This window comes from Marmota marmota, unplaced genomic scaffold (assembly GCF_001458135.2).
Source record: "Marmota marmota marmota unplaced genomic scaffold, marMar, whole genome shotgun sequence".
In the NCBI taxonomy this organism is placed as follows: domain Eukaryota; kingdom Metazoa; phylum Chordata; class Mammalia; order Rodentia; family Sciuridae; genus Marmota; species Marmota marmota.
In genome coordinates this window covers 5646882-5660804 of record NW_026000119.1, presented here as the reverse complement: position 1 = coordinate 5660804, position 13923 = coordinate 5646882, and the positions used below count along the sequence as shown (strand labels likewise).

Genomic DNA, 13923 nt, shown 5'->3' with positions numbered 1-13923 from the left:
CATGCCAGGAGATGCAGAGGATGCGTCAAGGGACGCTGGGCCCCAGCTGCCTAATCCTATTGAGAATAAAGCTTCCAAAGACACATTCTCTGCCTGGTCCGTCACGCAGTGGAAGTTACTCAGGTGGTGGCCCGTTTTCTGGAGGAGCTTCACCTCCTCGTCCAGGAAGTGGTTCTCCAGGATGTCACAGTGATGGGAGTCTGTGCCAGCAAGAATGAAAGCACAAAGATCCAACCAAACAGGCACCACGGCTTCCAAGGTGTCTAGGTTTCACCCAGTCATCCTGAGAAGGCTTCTGCACCTCCTGGAAGGTGGAGCATCTTCAGGAGACCCTTGCGCCCAGGTGCTTCTCCTGGGCTAACTCGCAGAAGCAGCGGCCCACGCCCTCCAGAGCCACAATTTGGGTGAGATAGCTGTCAGAGATGTAGGTGGGGAGGACCGCAGGAGCAAACTGACCATGCGGGTGACCACAGCCTCCACCTCGCTGAAGGGTGTAATAATTCTGACAAATCTGCGAAGTGGTGGTTGGTCCAAAATCAGTTGCTAACCACTTTAAAAAACAAACAGGAAATTGGCTGGTCCTGGAAGCAGAATGTGGGCAAGAAGATGGTCCCAGAGGTTGTGAATGGGGAGGAGATGGGAAGGCGATTGGAAGCTGGGAGAGAAGAAGTCCCAGGTTCCTTCTAGGATGGCTCCTGCCACACACCGCTGTAGCAAGAAACGGATCCCCCAACTTCCAAGCGTGCTGCTGTGACTGTATCTTTACAGTTGCTCAGGCTTTAGGTTTTTCATGAAACTAGGATTTTATCAAGAGAGGTTTCCATAACTAAGCAGTCAACAACGTTCTTAGCAGAGCCTGCTAAAATCACTTAAGCTAAGTATTTATTAGGTACCCTCTTCTATGAAAATGATTTGCCAGTAGAGAAAAGGAGGTTGCAGTCACTTCTCATTCCATATAACATAGTTTTAGACACCTTTCTTAGTGCTTTTCAAACAAAACCACAACAATAACAATGGACTTCACTGAGAAAAACAATTATATCCAAATGTTTAAGGGAGCTTATATTTCTAACACTGTGATGAAGTTACCTTTTGAAATATACATTGCTAGGCGAGTGCTCTACCACTGAGCCACATAACCCACTTGAATCAAAGTGTGAAATATGATATATCAAGAACTATGTAATGTTTTGAACAACCAACAATAAAAAAATTTTAAAAAAAAGAATTGTTGAAAGTAAAAAAAAAAATAAAATAAATTTAAACAAGGATATGAAAGCATAAAATACCTAGTAATAAATTTAAACAAATCCAAAAAAAAAAAAAAAAGAAATATACATTGCACATTTCCCCTTTAAAAAAAATCTAATACATTGCTATTTAAATGTCCTACATGTGATCATTCTCTTCCTGTTCATGCTTGTATACTTTCCCATTATGAACTTAGAAACTCTGGCATTAACTGCCTTCCCTTAGAATCTAGTGTACTTAATTCTCTTGGACCAGGGTTGTTTATAAAGCCAGCTTCACAACAGATTCATTTCTTTCTTTTTAATATTTTCTGAGGGACTCTTATTAAAAACAAAAATTGTGAAGGTAATTCCAAGTAGTGAAACATCCCATGGCCCTGCTTTTAGAAAATAAAAGAGAAGGAGTTTCCTCAGAGCATTTTGATTTTTACTCTTTCCATATTATTCACCCATCTGTGGATTTTTTTTTAACGTTTTCTTTCATAGCACTACAGTATAAAACACTGAACTAGAACCCATGGGGTATCCACATGTTAGTCTGACCTTTACTAGTTCAAATAAAATTTTATTCTATATTTATATATTATATATTTAAAACGTAAGTCCTGCAATTCTCTTCCCAAGAAATCAAAAGGACTTAAAAAAAATTCTAAGATTTTAAAGATAATTCTGAAGAGAAAAACAGAAAATTGTGTGTTTGTGTTTGTGGGCAATGGGAGGGGAGAAAGGACAAGAGATGGCGCAATGACTTCTAACCTTGATAGTTCACTGGTTCTCCAATTACCTACATCCCCCACTGGGATTTTTTTTTTCTCAAGCTCAATTTGACTTCTCTCTCTGCCCACTGACCTCTTCCATTTTGCCAGTGACATCCCTGCCCCCTCTGTAAAAATAGCTTTCACTCTAGTTATTCACAGGCACACAATGCCTCTTACATTTGACTCCCTGCTCTGTCTCTTTAATCCTATAATCCAGTGCACTCTCAGGTTTTAATTTTTAATGCTTCCCCAAATTTATTGTTTTATTTTCAGTGTCACTGCCATCATAGTAATCATTAACAAAAACTAATAAGTGCCAGCTAATATTTGCCATATGCCTGAGCCTGGTTCAGCATGAGACAAAGATTTTTTTATACATGCAGGTTCAGCCCCACCCTGTTCCTGACATATTTTTGATATGGGCAGAGAGTTTATTAAGTATTTCCATAATTAGCTCTTTGACCTAGTTTCCTTTTTGAAAGACCTGGAATCCCAGAGCCTAGGATAAGCTCTCAGGAACTATAACTTACTGGGAATACTGTTTCCCCTTTAACAACAGGGTTTCTACACCGAATTCTAACTAGCACACACTGCCTCCCCCATGAACTGGGGCTCTTTTTTGAATATGGGGTCCTAAAATTATACATAACTTTGTTATAGGAATACTGAATCATGTTCCCCTGATTGATGGGGTCCTGATCCCATAGCCTAAGGACACTGGGTACCTACACCATCTAGAAAACCTTGTTATGACCCACCCTCTGAAACTGAGCCTCTTACATTCTACCATCATATCCTTTTATACCCATGACATTGATCATATAGATTGCTGGCCATTTCTCCCTGTGGATGGTCTTACAGAAGGACCAATAGCCCCAGGTTACATGATCCTGGCTTCCTGCCATTCTTAGCTTCCTACCAAATATTATGAAGTCCAGCTCTTCTGATCTAGGTCATTCTTAATCATTATTTCATTTAATTAAAATAATCAGTGAAATAGAACTCATTATTACCATTTGTTGAGAATTTTAGAACTCAGAAAGTACATTGTAGGACCTATTCCATGTCACAGGGCTGTGCAGTGACAGAGATTCATACCCAGAGCTTCCTATTTCCAACCTCATATTATCTGCACATGAGGTTATTATCTTTTTCCGTGTTTTATAAGGACAAATGCAAGAGATTTATAACTATAGGATGCAAACCATCCCATTCATTATTATAAGAATATTCTTCCTAAATCCTCATGGACATCATATAAATCCCAGGCTCTTGTCTTCCATGTTTTCCTGATTATTTTTAAAATGAGTGCTAATTCCCCATTCAAGGATGTGAAGGTCTCTGTAATCTGAGTCCAGACTACCTGTCGACATGTATCCTTCAAACCCCTCAGCACAGGTTGTTCTTGAAGTTCCTTTTTTTAAATTATATCTACTCCAATTACTAGAGTCCAGTTCAAATCCCATGAAAAGGTTTCTATAACTTTATGTAACCAAACCAATCCTCTTTACGTCAATTTATATGCCACATTGACATTTAACACAATTCCATTCTAAGATTGTTTTTTATCCCATGGGGTGACTCACTAAAATTTCCCTCCTCTAAATCCCCATATTACCTAATAAATTTTGCAGGGGATATTCCAAACATCTCATCATCACTATTTTAAACCCTGTTGCAGTATAGAGTTTGACTTATTTAAGTATGTGTTCCTTCTTCCATGCCTAACACAATGCCTTAAGAAAAAGGAGGGTTTATTAATTTATTAATTTATTAAATGAGTTCAATGAAAAACTAAGTTGAGGAAAGAAGGGAGAAATAAAAGAAATATTCTGAATAGTATCTACTTGAGATGGTAATGAATTATAAACCTTCATAGAGCTAGTTATAATAAAAAATTATGCCAATATTCCAAAGAATGTTACATATCATGTCTGCCTGAAGAGCAATCTAAAAATGTTGAAACAGTACACTTTCTAAAAAATTAAAATAGAATGCTTAAACGATTTTTTGAATCAAATAAATTTTTTAAAAAGATACTAAATTGTTAATATGCAGCATATTCATAACAAAGGTCTTTTTCCGTCTCTTGATTTTTAAGTTGTGAAAGAACTACTACAGTGTTTATTCCTTTTAACTGCATTGAAGAAAGTCTTCAAAACTGAAACTACTGTCTTTGCTGATTAAAAATTAATTCTTGACACACAATATCTCAACAATATATGACATCTTGGTCTTTAAGGGCACAAGTCCATCCAAGTCACTGGATTTGGGGGATCAGAACAAAAAATAAAGAAAACTTGTATGAATTTTTTTCAAAGATCAACTTCAAGTAAGTTAACATTCTGACAGTTTAGGAGGCCAGATGTATTTAAATAATATCCAGCAGGAAAAAGAATTTATCCATGAATTTAGCTAATATTCTACCTTCATAGTGACATCTGAAAAACCTAAGTTTTACGATTTTTTTCCATTTGTTTAGCTTTATGTAAATATATTTCATAGTACAATTTCATCTATTATCTTGATAAGCCATAAAGAATAAAGGGATATTTTATTCTCTTTGTCCTTATCCTGTGATAAATGTGCTATATTATTCTAAATATCAAATAAATATTTTTAAATAATATGTGACTATAAAATATAATTCAAATTTAGGCAGAATTCTACTTTTGTATATTATTAAAGGTGAACCAATCTCTTCCCTTGAAAAGAGATGAAGTATTTGAATTGCTTCAAATTTCTACATAGTGGATGAAAATCCCAAGGTTTCATAACACTAATTAAAAAAAAAATATCAACCATTGCTGAGATCTAGGTTGGTTATAAAAGTTATAATGACTCCTTTTTCCACCTGCCACCTTTGCCAGGTATTGCCAGCGATTTCCCCAGAGGCAGGCTGTCCTATGGACGTGGTATTCCTCTTTTGGGGACAAAATAGCTAGTGTTTAACTATGTTAACATGAAACTTTGTTGGCAGTGTACCTAGAATAATGCAAATCTTTCCAGTTTCCTGCTAATTATTTTAGCACAACTTATTCAAGCTAATGTTTATCAAGAACTTCAATCCAGCAGGACTGTATTATACTTAGAAATTACCTTCTGAAGTTTCCTCAATACAAACAGAAAAACGCAATTTAACAAATAAACATTTTGTTTATTTTTATTTTTTTTATTTATTTCTTTGTTTTTTGGTACTGGGGATTGAACACAGGAGTGCTTAATCAGTCACTGAGCCACATCCCCGGCCTTTTTTATTTTTATTTTGGGACGGGATCTCGCTAAATTGCTTAGGGCCTCCCTAAATTGTTGAGGATGCCTTTGAACTCACAATCCTCCTGCCTTGGCCTCCAGAGCTGCTGGGATTATAGGCTTGCGACCTCCTTGCCCAGCACAAATAGACAAAAATAAAAAATCAAAAATTTCCTCTGGTAGTCAACTATTAATCTATTACAGGGGAAAATCTATAGTTATAACCCATAAAAGTAGGGTTTGGAAAAGCTAGTCGGTCATCTGGAGAATTCTAAATTAAACCTTTTATGTAGAGAAAAAAAGATTTCAAAGGGAATAACCCAGAGAAATCTTTTTTCCTTCCCAGTATAATTATAAAAATAATTGCAAATCCTCAAGTACAATAAAATTCTATTAAACATACAACCCACTGACCTTTTTGTTGAGGGGGTCAAATTATCCTCCCTTTTTGCATTATCTCTTTTCCTGTATTTATATTGTTTCTGTTGATATTTACCCTGAATCCAACTATGAAATTATTTACTAATTTTTTCTACAAACCAAACACAATATTATATAAATAAACTCCTAAACTAATTATATCTCTGTTCCATTCTGCATTTACATTTGGTTTGTCCACTGACATGAGATTGAACCAAATTCTGTTTCCTCTAAAAAGGTCATTTAAAAAAAAAAATACATGCTACTAAAACAAAAACCAATAAATTTCTGTGTTTCTAAAAAACATGATCTTTAAGAGAAATTTTAAATGCCAGAACCAAATGTTAGACACTTTTTCTTTCCTTTTACAAATGCCTAAAGATTAAAGGAAAAGCTTTTGCTTAGGGAATATATATTATTCACTTCCATTTTAGGATGGTGTTTACCAAAATATCATAAATACTTAATAGCAACTTTCCCTAGTGCTTCTAGCAAAAGGCAGTAAAACGAAACATAAACCTCAGCTGTGAAAACCCAGGATCTTCGTGGTGCATTTCATCACTCCCTTCCCATACGCTGTCGAGGAGAGCCCGGATCCTAACCACCACCAGAGCAGCTCAACTGAATCCCAAACAGAAATATTATGTGCTATAGGGAGAGGATTCATCATTTAAATGGAAAGAACAACAACTGCAGTCAAATACTCAGCCACTGGTTCAAGATGCCTGACATACAGCTAAGAAATGCCATAGTTGGAAGGCAGAGTAATCACACATTCCAATCCAAATTTTTCATTTTACATTTGTCCTATAAAGTCTATCTAAAAGAAAGAAAGAAAAAAAAACCTCGAGATAGCAAGACGGTTAACTCCATGCTTAAAAAGGGTAGAAGTATCTAAAATAGAGATCACAGGCTGGGGTTCTCAGAGCCCAACCATGCAAGAATTAGTGTCAAATCTCACTTGCAAACAAATCCAGATTTTTAGAATTACACTGTGGAAGAGTGGAAGAGCAAGCAAATCTCTTTCTTATGCTCTTTCTTCTCCATCATGGCCACCTGCACTAGACACTAAGATTATTTCTTATTAGTTTAAAATGTATGTACAATGATCAGTCCTTCCTGCCCATCTCCCTCCAGAGATAGACTCACAGAATTGATGATTCCTTTAAGAGCCTGAAATCCACCTTTGACAGGGAAAACTTGTTCCTTGGAATCGGCAATTCTTTCGAGCTTTAGAAAAAAAGAGAAAAGCTTACTTAAGAGATGGTTGAGACAGACAATTCTTTATAAACTTATGTTAAACTTACATGTAAATTTTAAGTTTTAGTTATGTATGTCTGAAAAGTTACTCTTCAGGATTCATTCACCAGTGTGGCCTGTAAACTGAAGGTGATAAGATTTGTGTTCCTCCAAATGTATGAAATAACTGAGGTCAGTCTCAGCCCCGTGACACAGCCTCAAGTTGCAATTTTACAACAACACAGAGTTCTAACAGCTGTTAATGGCAGGAGACTCAGGAATCTAAGCTATACTCAAGCAAGAATTTGAACATAAAATGATTTTGTGAGGGAAAAAAAAAATGTAGTACCTAAACCCTCAAAAAAAACTTCTTGAAAAAAAATTAGTTTTTTAAGAAAAATTATTAAAGATTTTCAAATGGAATTTCCAAATTCCTGCACCCCTAAGAGTCAAAATTTAAACCAAAATAATAATTATAAATAAGACTAATAATCTTGTCATTTTAATTGAAGGGATATTCACATAATTTTAGTACAAATGTTTGTCTTGTATTATTTCCTCCAACCAAATAATGTTCAAATACTTATTTAGAATTTTGTTTTCAGTAACAAAACCTATCAAAATTCTGACATTATGAAGGCAGCACTCAAGACATAAACCATTTTATAAAAAACCTTTGTAAGAAGTCATTAGTGAAAAAAATTTGTTCCCCTATCCTTAAGGAATTATGGGATTTAAATTTTGCAGAACTGTTTTAACTCACCTGAGCTTGTTCAAAATCAAGGACACCAACGCAATAAACATTAGCACCAAGTGACCTGGATATCTTTGCCTAAGGAGGAAAAAAATGAGGAATAGAGAGGAGAGGAAAGAGGGAGGGGGGAGAGACAGAGACAGAGAGATACAGAGTTACTCAATATCCATCTACACATGCAGAAACACACAGCCAGGCACAGCAGTGGGGTGTAAAGAACAGTTTCAGTTCAATACTCACCTCTTTCTCCGCATATGATGGCACCAGACCGTCCAACTTACCATCTGTCAGAGCAATTATGATACTGGAGGTTTTTGAGCCTCCTGCTTTCTGAATTTGTTCATTCGCCTGAAAATGAAGAATAATTATCCAACTCACATTTTAATTTTAACTTTTAACCAGTATGTTCCATCAAGCTAAATTTGTAAGTCTGACAAAGTAAAAATATTACTGACTAGCGCATAAAGGAGGATATTGTAACTATTTTATTTGAAATATATACATATTCACATTAAAGAGTAGTTAGTATTGGGTTTAAATGACAAAGGTTTTTAGTTATAGGTGAATAATCTGAATTATGACCACAAAAGAAAATGGGAAATTCCTTAATAGACAAAATGCATCCAAACTTTTCTTATCACTACAGTAAATAATGCTTTCTACCAGACTCATCTCTAGAATAACTAAAAGCATTTTAAAGATAAGTATATAACAGTTTTTTGAGCCTTGCTAGATAATTGTATTTCATTACAGAATAAGAAAGCATTCTCTTCCATAGATTCAAGTGTGAAGTGACTTACTAGCTTTAGTCCTTCATGGATATATGTCTCTCCCACTGGACTAACACTTTTTAAATCTTCCAAACCTTTATTGATTTTGTCTCTGGAAAAAAATGTATTATAATATTAAACAATGCAAAAATGAGCAAACGCCACAATAAATACTTCTTGAATAACATGAAAGTACTGCAACTAGGCTTCTGCAGTAAGAAGTAGAGGAATGGACATGGGCTTTGCAAACAGAGAGCACTTCATGCTGTCATTTCAGTAAGCATTTAATAATTTTCATTTTTTAACCATGAAAAGTTAAAGTACTAAAAATATCCTGAAAAATATCTGAGTATATCTTGGGCATTTTGAGCTAAGAACAGATACCTTCAATCATGTTTGTTTTATTAAATGCTAAGGAGTAAAAGATGCTTTCTATCACCCACAAAAATACAAGGATTAAATAGTTCAACTTCAGTGGAAAAAAATATTTCTGAAACACTCACCCCACCTCCCTGAAAGTGGGGAAACCTCTTTATTATCTGAAAATTCCTAAAACACATTACTTAGCCCTTACATATGGAAATTAACATTTTTCTACTTCAATGTCCCAGTCTTAAGTCTCATAATTTATTAGCTTTTCTGGCAGCTTTTTGCACATTCATATACCATCACATTCTCTTGGATATAATAAGTACTTAATATATACTTAATGAATGAATGAATGAATGAGAAGGTAATGGATTCTTGGGAGAGGCAATATGAATGAAAAAAATGAAAAAACAAAGAATAACCTTTTTTATCATGACTAATTCACTGTCTCAATGGAGTATGTCGAAACAAGTATGACTACAATATTATTAAGAACTATCTCATATACATGAGTAAAATAAAACCCAATTTGAGGGTTTTTCAAATATAAATTTTAAACTCCTTTAAAAATAGATAAAACCATAAGAAGAGATAAATAAATGATGATGTAAAAACTATCCAAAATAAATTTAAAACTTCTTTTTCAAGTTTAAATTCAAAAGATCAGAAGAGCGCTTACGATACCATTCTCCATTCTAAGAATTTTAGTTTTCCAATAGAAGCAAAAAAAAAAAAAGAATTCCTTTTAAATTCTTGAATTGGTAAACCCAATTTTATCTCATTAAATATAATATGAATAGTTTTCACTTTACTGAGGATGATACAGAGGGAGATTAATAGAAAACAAAATCATTTTATCATCAAAGAATGACTGGAGTCAAGGAATGGAACTACTATATGACCCAGCTTTATCACTCCTCAGTATTTATCCTAAAGAATTAAAGTCACCACACTATAGCAATACATGCAAACCCATGTTTACAGCAACACAATCCACAATAGCCAAATTATAGAACTAGGCAAGGTATCCATCAACAGATGAATGTATGAAGAAAATGTGGTATTTATACACAATGGAGTTCTATTCATTCATAAAGAAAAATGAAATTATGTCATTTGTAGGAAAATGGATGGAACTTGAGACCATTATGTTGAGTAAAATCAGCCAAACTTAGAGGTCAGGGTCATGTGTTTTCTCTCATATGTGGAAGTTAGAGAGGAAAAAAAAAAAAAGAGAGAGGAAAGAAAAAATTAAGAGAGGAAAGAAAAAGCTTTGGTGAGAGGAAGATCTTGAAAAGGAATTCCAGTCAGCCCTCCATATCCACAGGTATCAGCAGATTTAATCAATTGCAGACCAAAACATTTTTTAATTCATCTTCACTAAACACATGTATAGACTTTTTTCTTCTAATTATTCCCAAACCACTACATTATAACAACAATTTACATAGTGCAATAATGTATCCAATTGTGTAAGTAATCTAGAGGTGATTGAAGGCATATGGGAGGATACAAATAGGTTATTTGCAAATACTACAGTGTTATATAAGAGATTTGAGTATCCATAGATTTTTTTTGGTATCTGTGGTTGTCCTGGAACCAAGTCTTCACAGATACTAAGGGATGACTGTATGTGGAAAGCTATATAATGAGATAGGAACACTTGGGGATTGACGTAAAGAGATGGACTTGTGACCATATGGATTTGTAACCATAAACAGTTATTAAATTCCTCTGATCTTCGTTGTCTCTATGAAATGTAAATTACAATGCCTGACCCGATATTATTTCACTAATTCTATAGATATCTGTTACATGTTCACTATGATATTTATAATATAATGCCATCTGGCATCTTTGAGGATTTGGAAGGTTGTGTGCACCTAGACAAAGAGTATTAGGACAGAGAGAAGAGGAGAAAAGAGTAAGTAGTGACAGGAACACACCCTTTTCATCTGCATTTCTCCTTCACAATACCATTCTGCTCCCCTAGAAAGTCTGTAAATGTGGCAGGCTGGATTTGAGGTGACAGGTCAGTACAATGGACAAGATCTCAGGTCCTAGAAGCAGACTGCTTAGTTTCAAACTCCAGCTCCTCCACTTACAAGGATATGTGAGCCTGGGCAGCTTATCCAAACTTTATTTGTCAGTTGCCTCATTGATAAGAAAAGGCAATGCTGTGCTGACACCATGGAGCTATTGTGAAAATCAAATAAATTCATACACGTAAGGTGTCTGGCACAAAGTCAGTGCTCACACATAGTAGTTACTATTCTCTTATCATATGGTGTATCAGGGACACAGTGAAATCATCTTCCATCTGACCCTAATGCTTCATTATGCTACTACTCTGCATTAAACAACAAACACATCACACAGGTCAAGCCTGGGAACTTGGCCTCAGTTCACAGTTCTGGCACTTAACTTACTCATCTTGTGACTTTGGAAAACTTATGAAGTCTCTCTGGCCCTCCATTCCCCACAAGTAAAAAAAGTGGAGATAATAATACTACTTGCATAATGAAGTTGTTACAAAGATTAACAGAGCTATTGCATGCCAAACATTTGGTACCTTTCATGGCACCTAAGGGACTGATAACTGATAGAAATAGTTTGCATCTATTCACTCTAGCCCTGATCTTTATCCATAGAAGATAACTTGAATATGAACTATCAGCCTAATCAGTTACAGTTTGCACACCTCATCTGAGAACTACCCCTTTATTAGTCCTTCATAAAACACCTAGAATTTTAAAACCTTTAAGTACTGCAAACTATAAATCATATGCATAGTAAGTGTTCAATATTGGTCTTGAATAAATAGTTGAATATAAACAATCTCAAAATGTACATTTATACTACAAATGTGAACATATTCCTCTTTAAATTTTTTTTAGTTGTAGATGGACACAATACTTTTATTTTATTTATTTATGTTTTTTGTGGTGGTGAGGATAGAATCCAGTGCCTCACACATGCTAAGCAAGTGCTCTACCACTGAGGTACCACCCAACCCCACAAATGTGAAAATTTTCTAAATTAGGAAATAAACATATCTTCATATTCTGCTAGCAAAGTATTACTGCATATCATTAATTCTTAAGTCCTTGAAAGTTTGAATTTAACAATACTATTCAAAACTGTAAAAGAAAAGGGAGATGTGCCAATCTATTCTAATCTGGCTCAAGAAATAGTGGCAATCTTCAAATAATATAAGTAAAGGAGAACATGCTACTATTATTAAGAAACAAATATTACTTTATGAAAAGGAGGATGATAAGAAGTTAATAACAAATAATAAAAGTAAAAGACTTTTATCATTCAAAATTTGCTGTTAGTTTATTTGATTGTAATAGAATCAAGGCCAGTGTCAATATTGCCATTCTAATTTGTTATTTTGGTTTATTTTCACTCTAAACTGACATATTTAGCTCATGAAGAGATACATCTTACAAATTTTGCTATTTCTTTTCATATAAACTATGGTAAATAATTTCTAAATATAACTTCTATCAATTCTATCCAGTCTATATGTGTCTATTCTCCTCTTAAAACTGGCTACCCCTATTATGGCTTGTCACAAGAATAAGGTAGAAGGTATGTTCCTTAACATCTGACTCCAAACCCTGAGAACAAGATGTTTTGCTTTCTTCATCTTGGAAGACTTGCTTTTGGAATACCCTTCCTTGGAACCCAGGCACCAAGATGTAAGAAGCCTAAGCCACGTGTGGAGGACACATGGAGGAGACCACAGGTGCTCTACTAAACAGCCCTACCCAGGGTCCTGAACCAAAAACCAGCATCTGTGACTGCAGCTCCAAGTAGAATTACATTGGATAGAGAAAGCTCCCAGTGAGCCCAGTCAACCCACAGAACTGTGTGAGAACAAAATTGTTGTTGTGTAAGCCATTACATATGAGGATGCTTTTTCATGCGTCATTGAATAACCAAAAAAGGAACTAGTCACCTAGTACCAGAAGTGTCAGCTGTCTCATCACTACCTATTTTCCATTCTTTAAGTACAGCTCAGTCCTGTCTCTTGGGAATCTATCTATGTTTCTATGTATGCTTTTCGTATATGCTCCTGGGTCCACCCTCTGGGCTTTGATTGCACTTTGAGTCATCCTTTCTTTTTGTTAAGGCAGGGCCTCACTAAGTTGCTGAGAATCTTGCCAAGTTGTTAATGCTGACCATGAGATCCTCCTGTCCGGGTCTCCTGAGTTGTACACCATTACAGTTACTGAGTTCGTCCTTCCTTTTTCATAAGAAATAGATCCCTTTTTAACTCCTTCCTGTCCATAGGAAGTTGAGGGACCAGAAGTCTCTGGTAAATAATTTCTAAATAAACTATGGTAAATAATTTCTAAATATAATTTCTAAATATCAATTCAAAATGAGACCAGAAGTCTCATTTTCAAGTATATCTGTCTCTTTTAATCCAATTGACATAATTCCTTTAGAAATTTTATGATACTTATGTATGGGATTATGATCCATTCTATTAGACAAAACCTACAAGCACAAAATTTCTTCAAAAGAGGCTCCTTTTTACTTTAGATTTTCAAATCAGGTGAGCAACATAACCAAAAGACTCTTAGAAACCTTATTGTTTGCCTGAAAGATCTGTAAAATATACTTGTCAGATTCTTATAAGCCCTTTTATGTAGATGAGAGGATCTATAAGGCCTCATCTTTGATCTTCCTGAAATCTTAACAGAGTATCTTTCAGCTGTACCATCAACCTGATTTTTCTGATTCCACATTTTACAGGCAGCAATCTGGTTCTGATTATTGACCTCAGTAAGGCCATTTCCTAGATTTAGGGAACATTTTGATAAGAGAAACAGAATGCAAAAGAGCTTTATTCTTAAATGCATGAAGTTTTGGCTTTTTATACTTTCTCTAAATCCTGCTTGAAAACAGGAGTTCCTTCTTCCACCCATTTTGCTCCTCTCATGTCATCACAGGTAGCTGAAAGAAGCTACCTGACACCTTCAACGGTCCTCCTTGGGGGCTCCTGAGCCACATCCACTAGTTGATTGTACACATTTTTAACTTTCCACGTTCTCAGCAGACTTTCTACCACTACACACAAAAGCTATCTCTGCTTA

General features: G+C 35.1%; 1 protein-coding gene across 1 annotated transcript in view; it reads right to left on the bottom strand.

Moving 5' to 3' along the window:
* The window catches only part of Antxr2 (ANTXR cell adhesion molecule 2), a 135206-nt gene that overhangs the window by 113005 nt on the left and 8278 nt on the right, over window positions 1-13923 (bottom strand). The window contains exons 4-7 of the mRNA XM_015499160.2: window positions 8474-8555; window positions 7914-8021; window positions 7683-7751; window positions 6830-6910 (exon numbers count right to left, since the gene is read on the bottom strand). Of these exons, the coding sequence (XP_015354646.1) occupies window positions 6830-6910; window positions 7683-7751; window positions 7914-8021; window positions 8474-8555 (340 nt within the window). The remainder of the gene's footprint in view (window positions 1-6829; window positions 6911-7682; window positions 7752-7913; window positions 8022-8473; window positions 8556-13923) is intronic.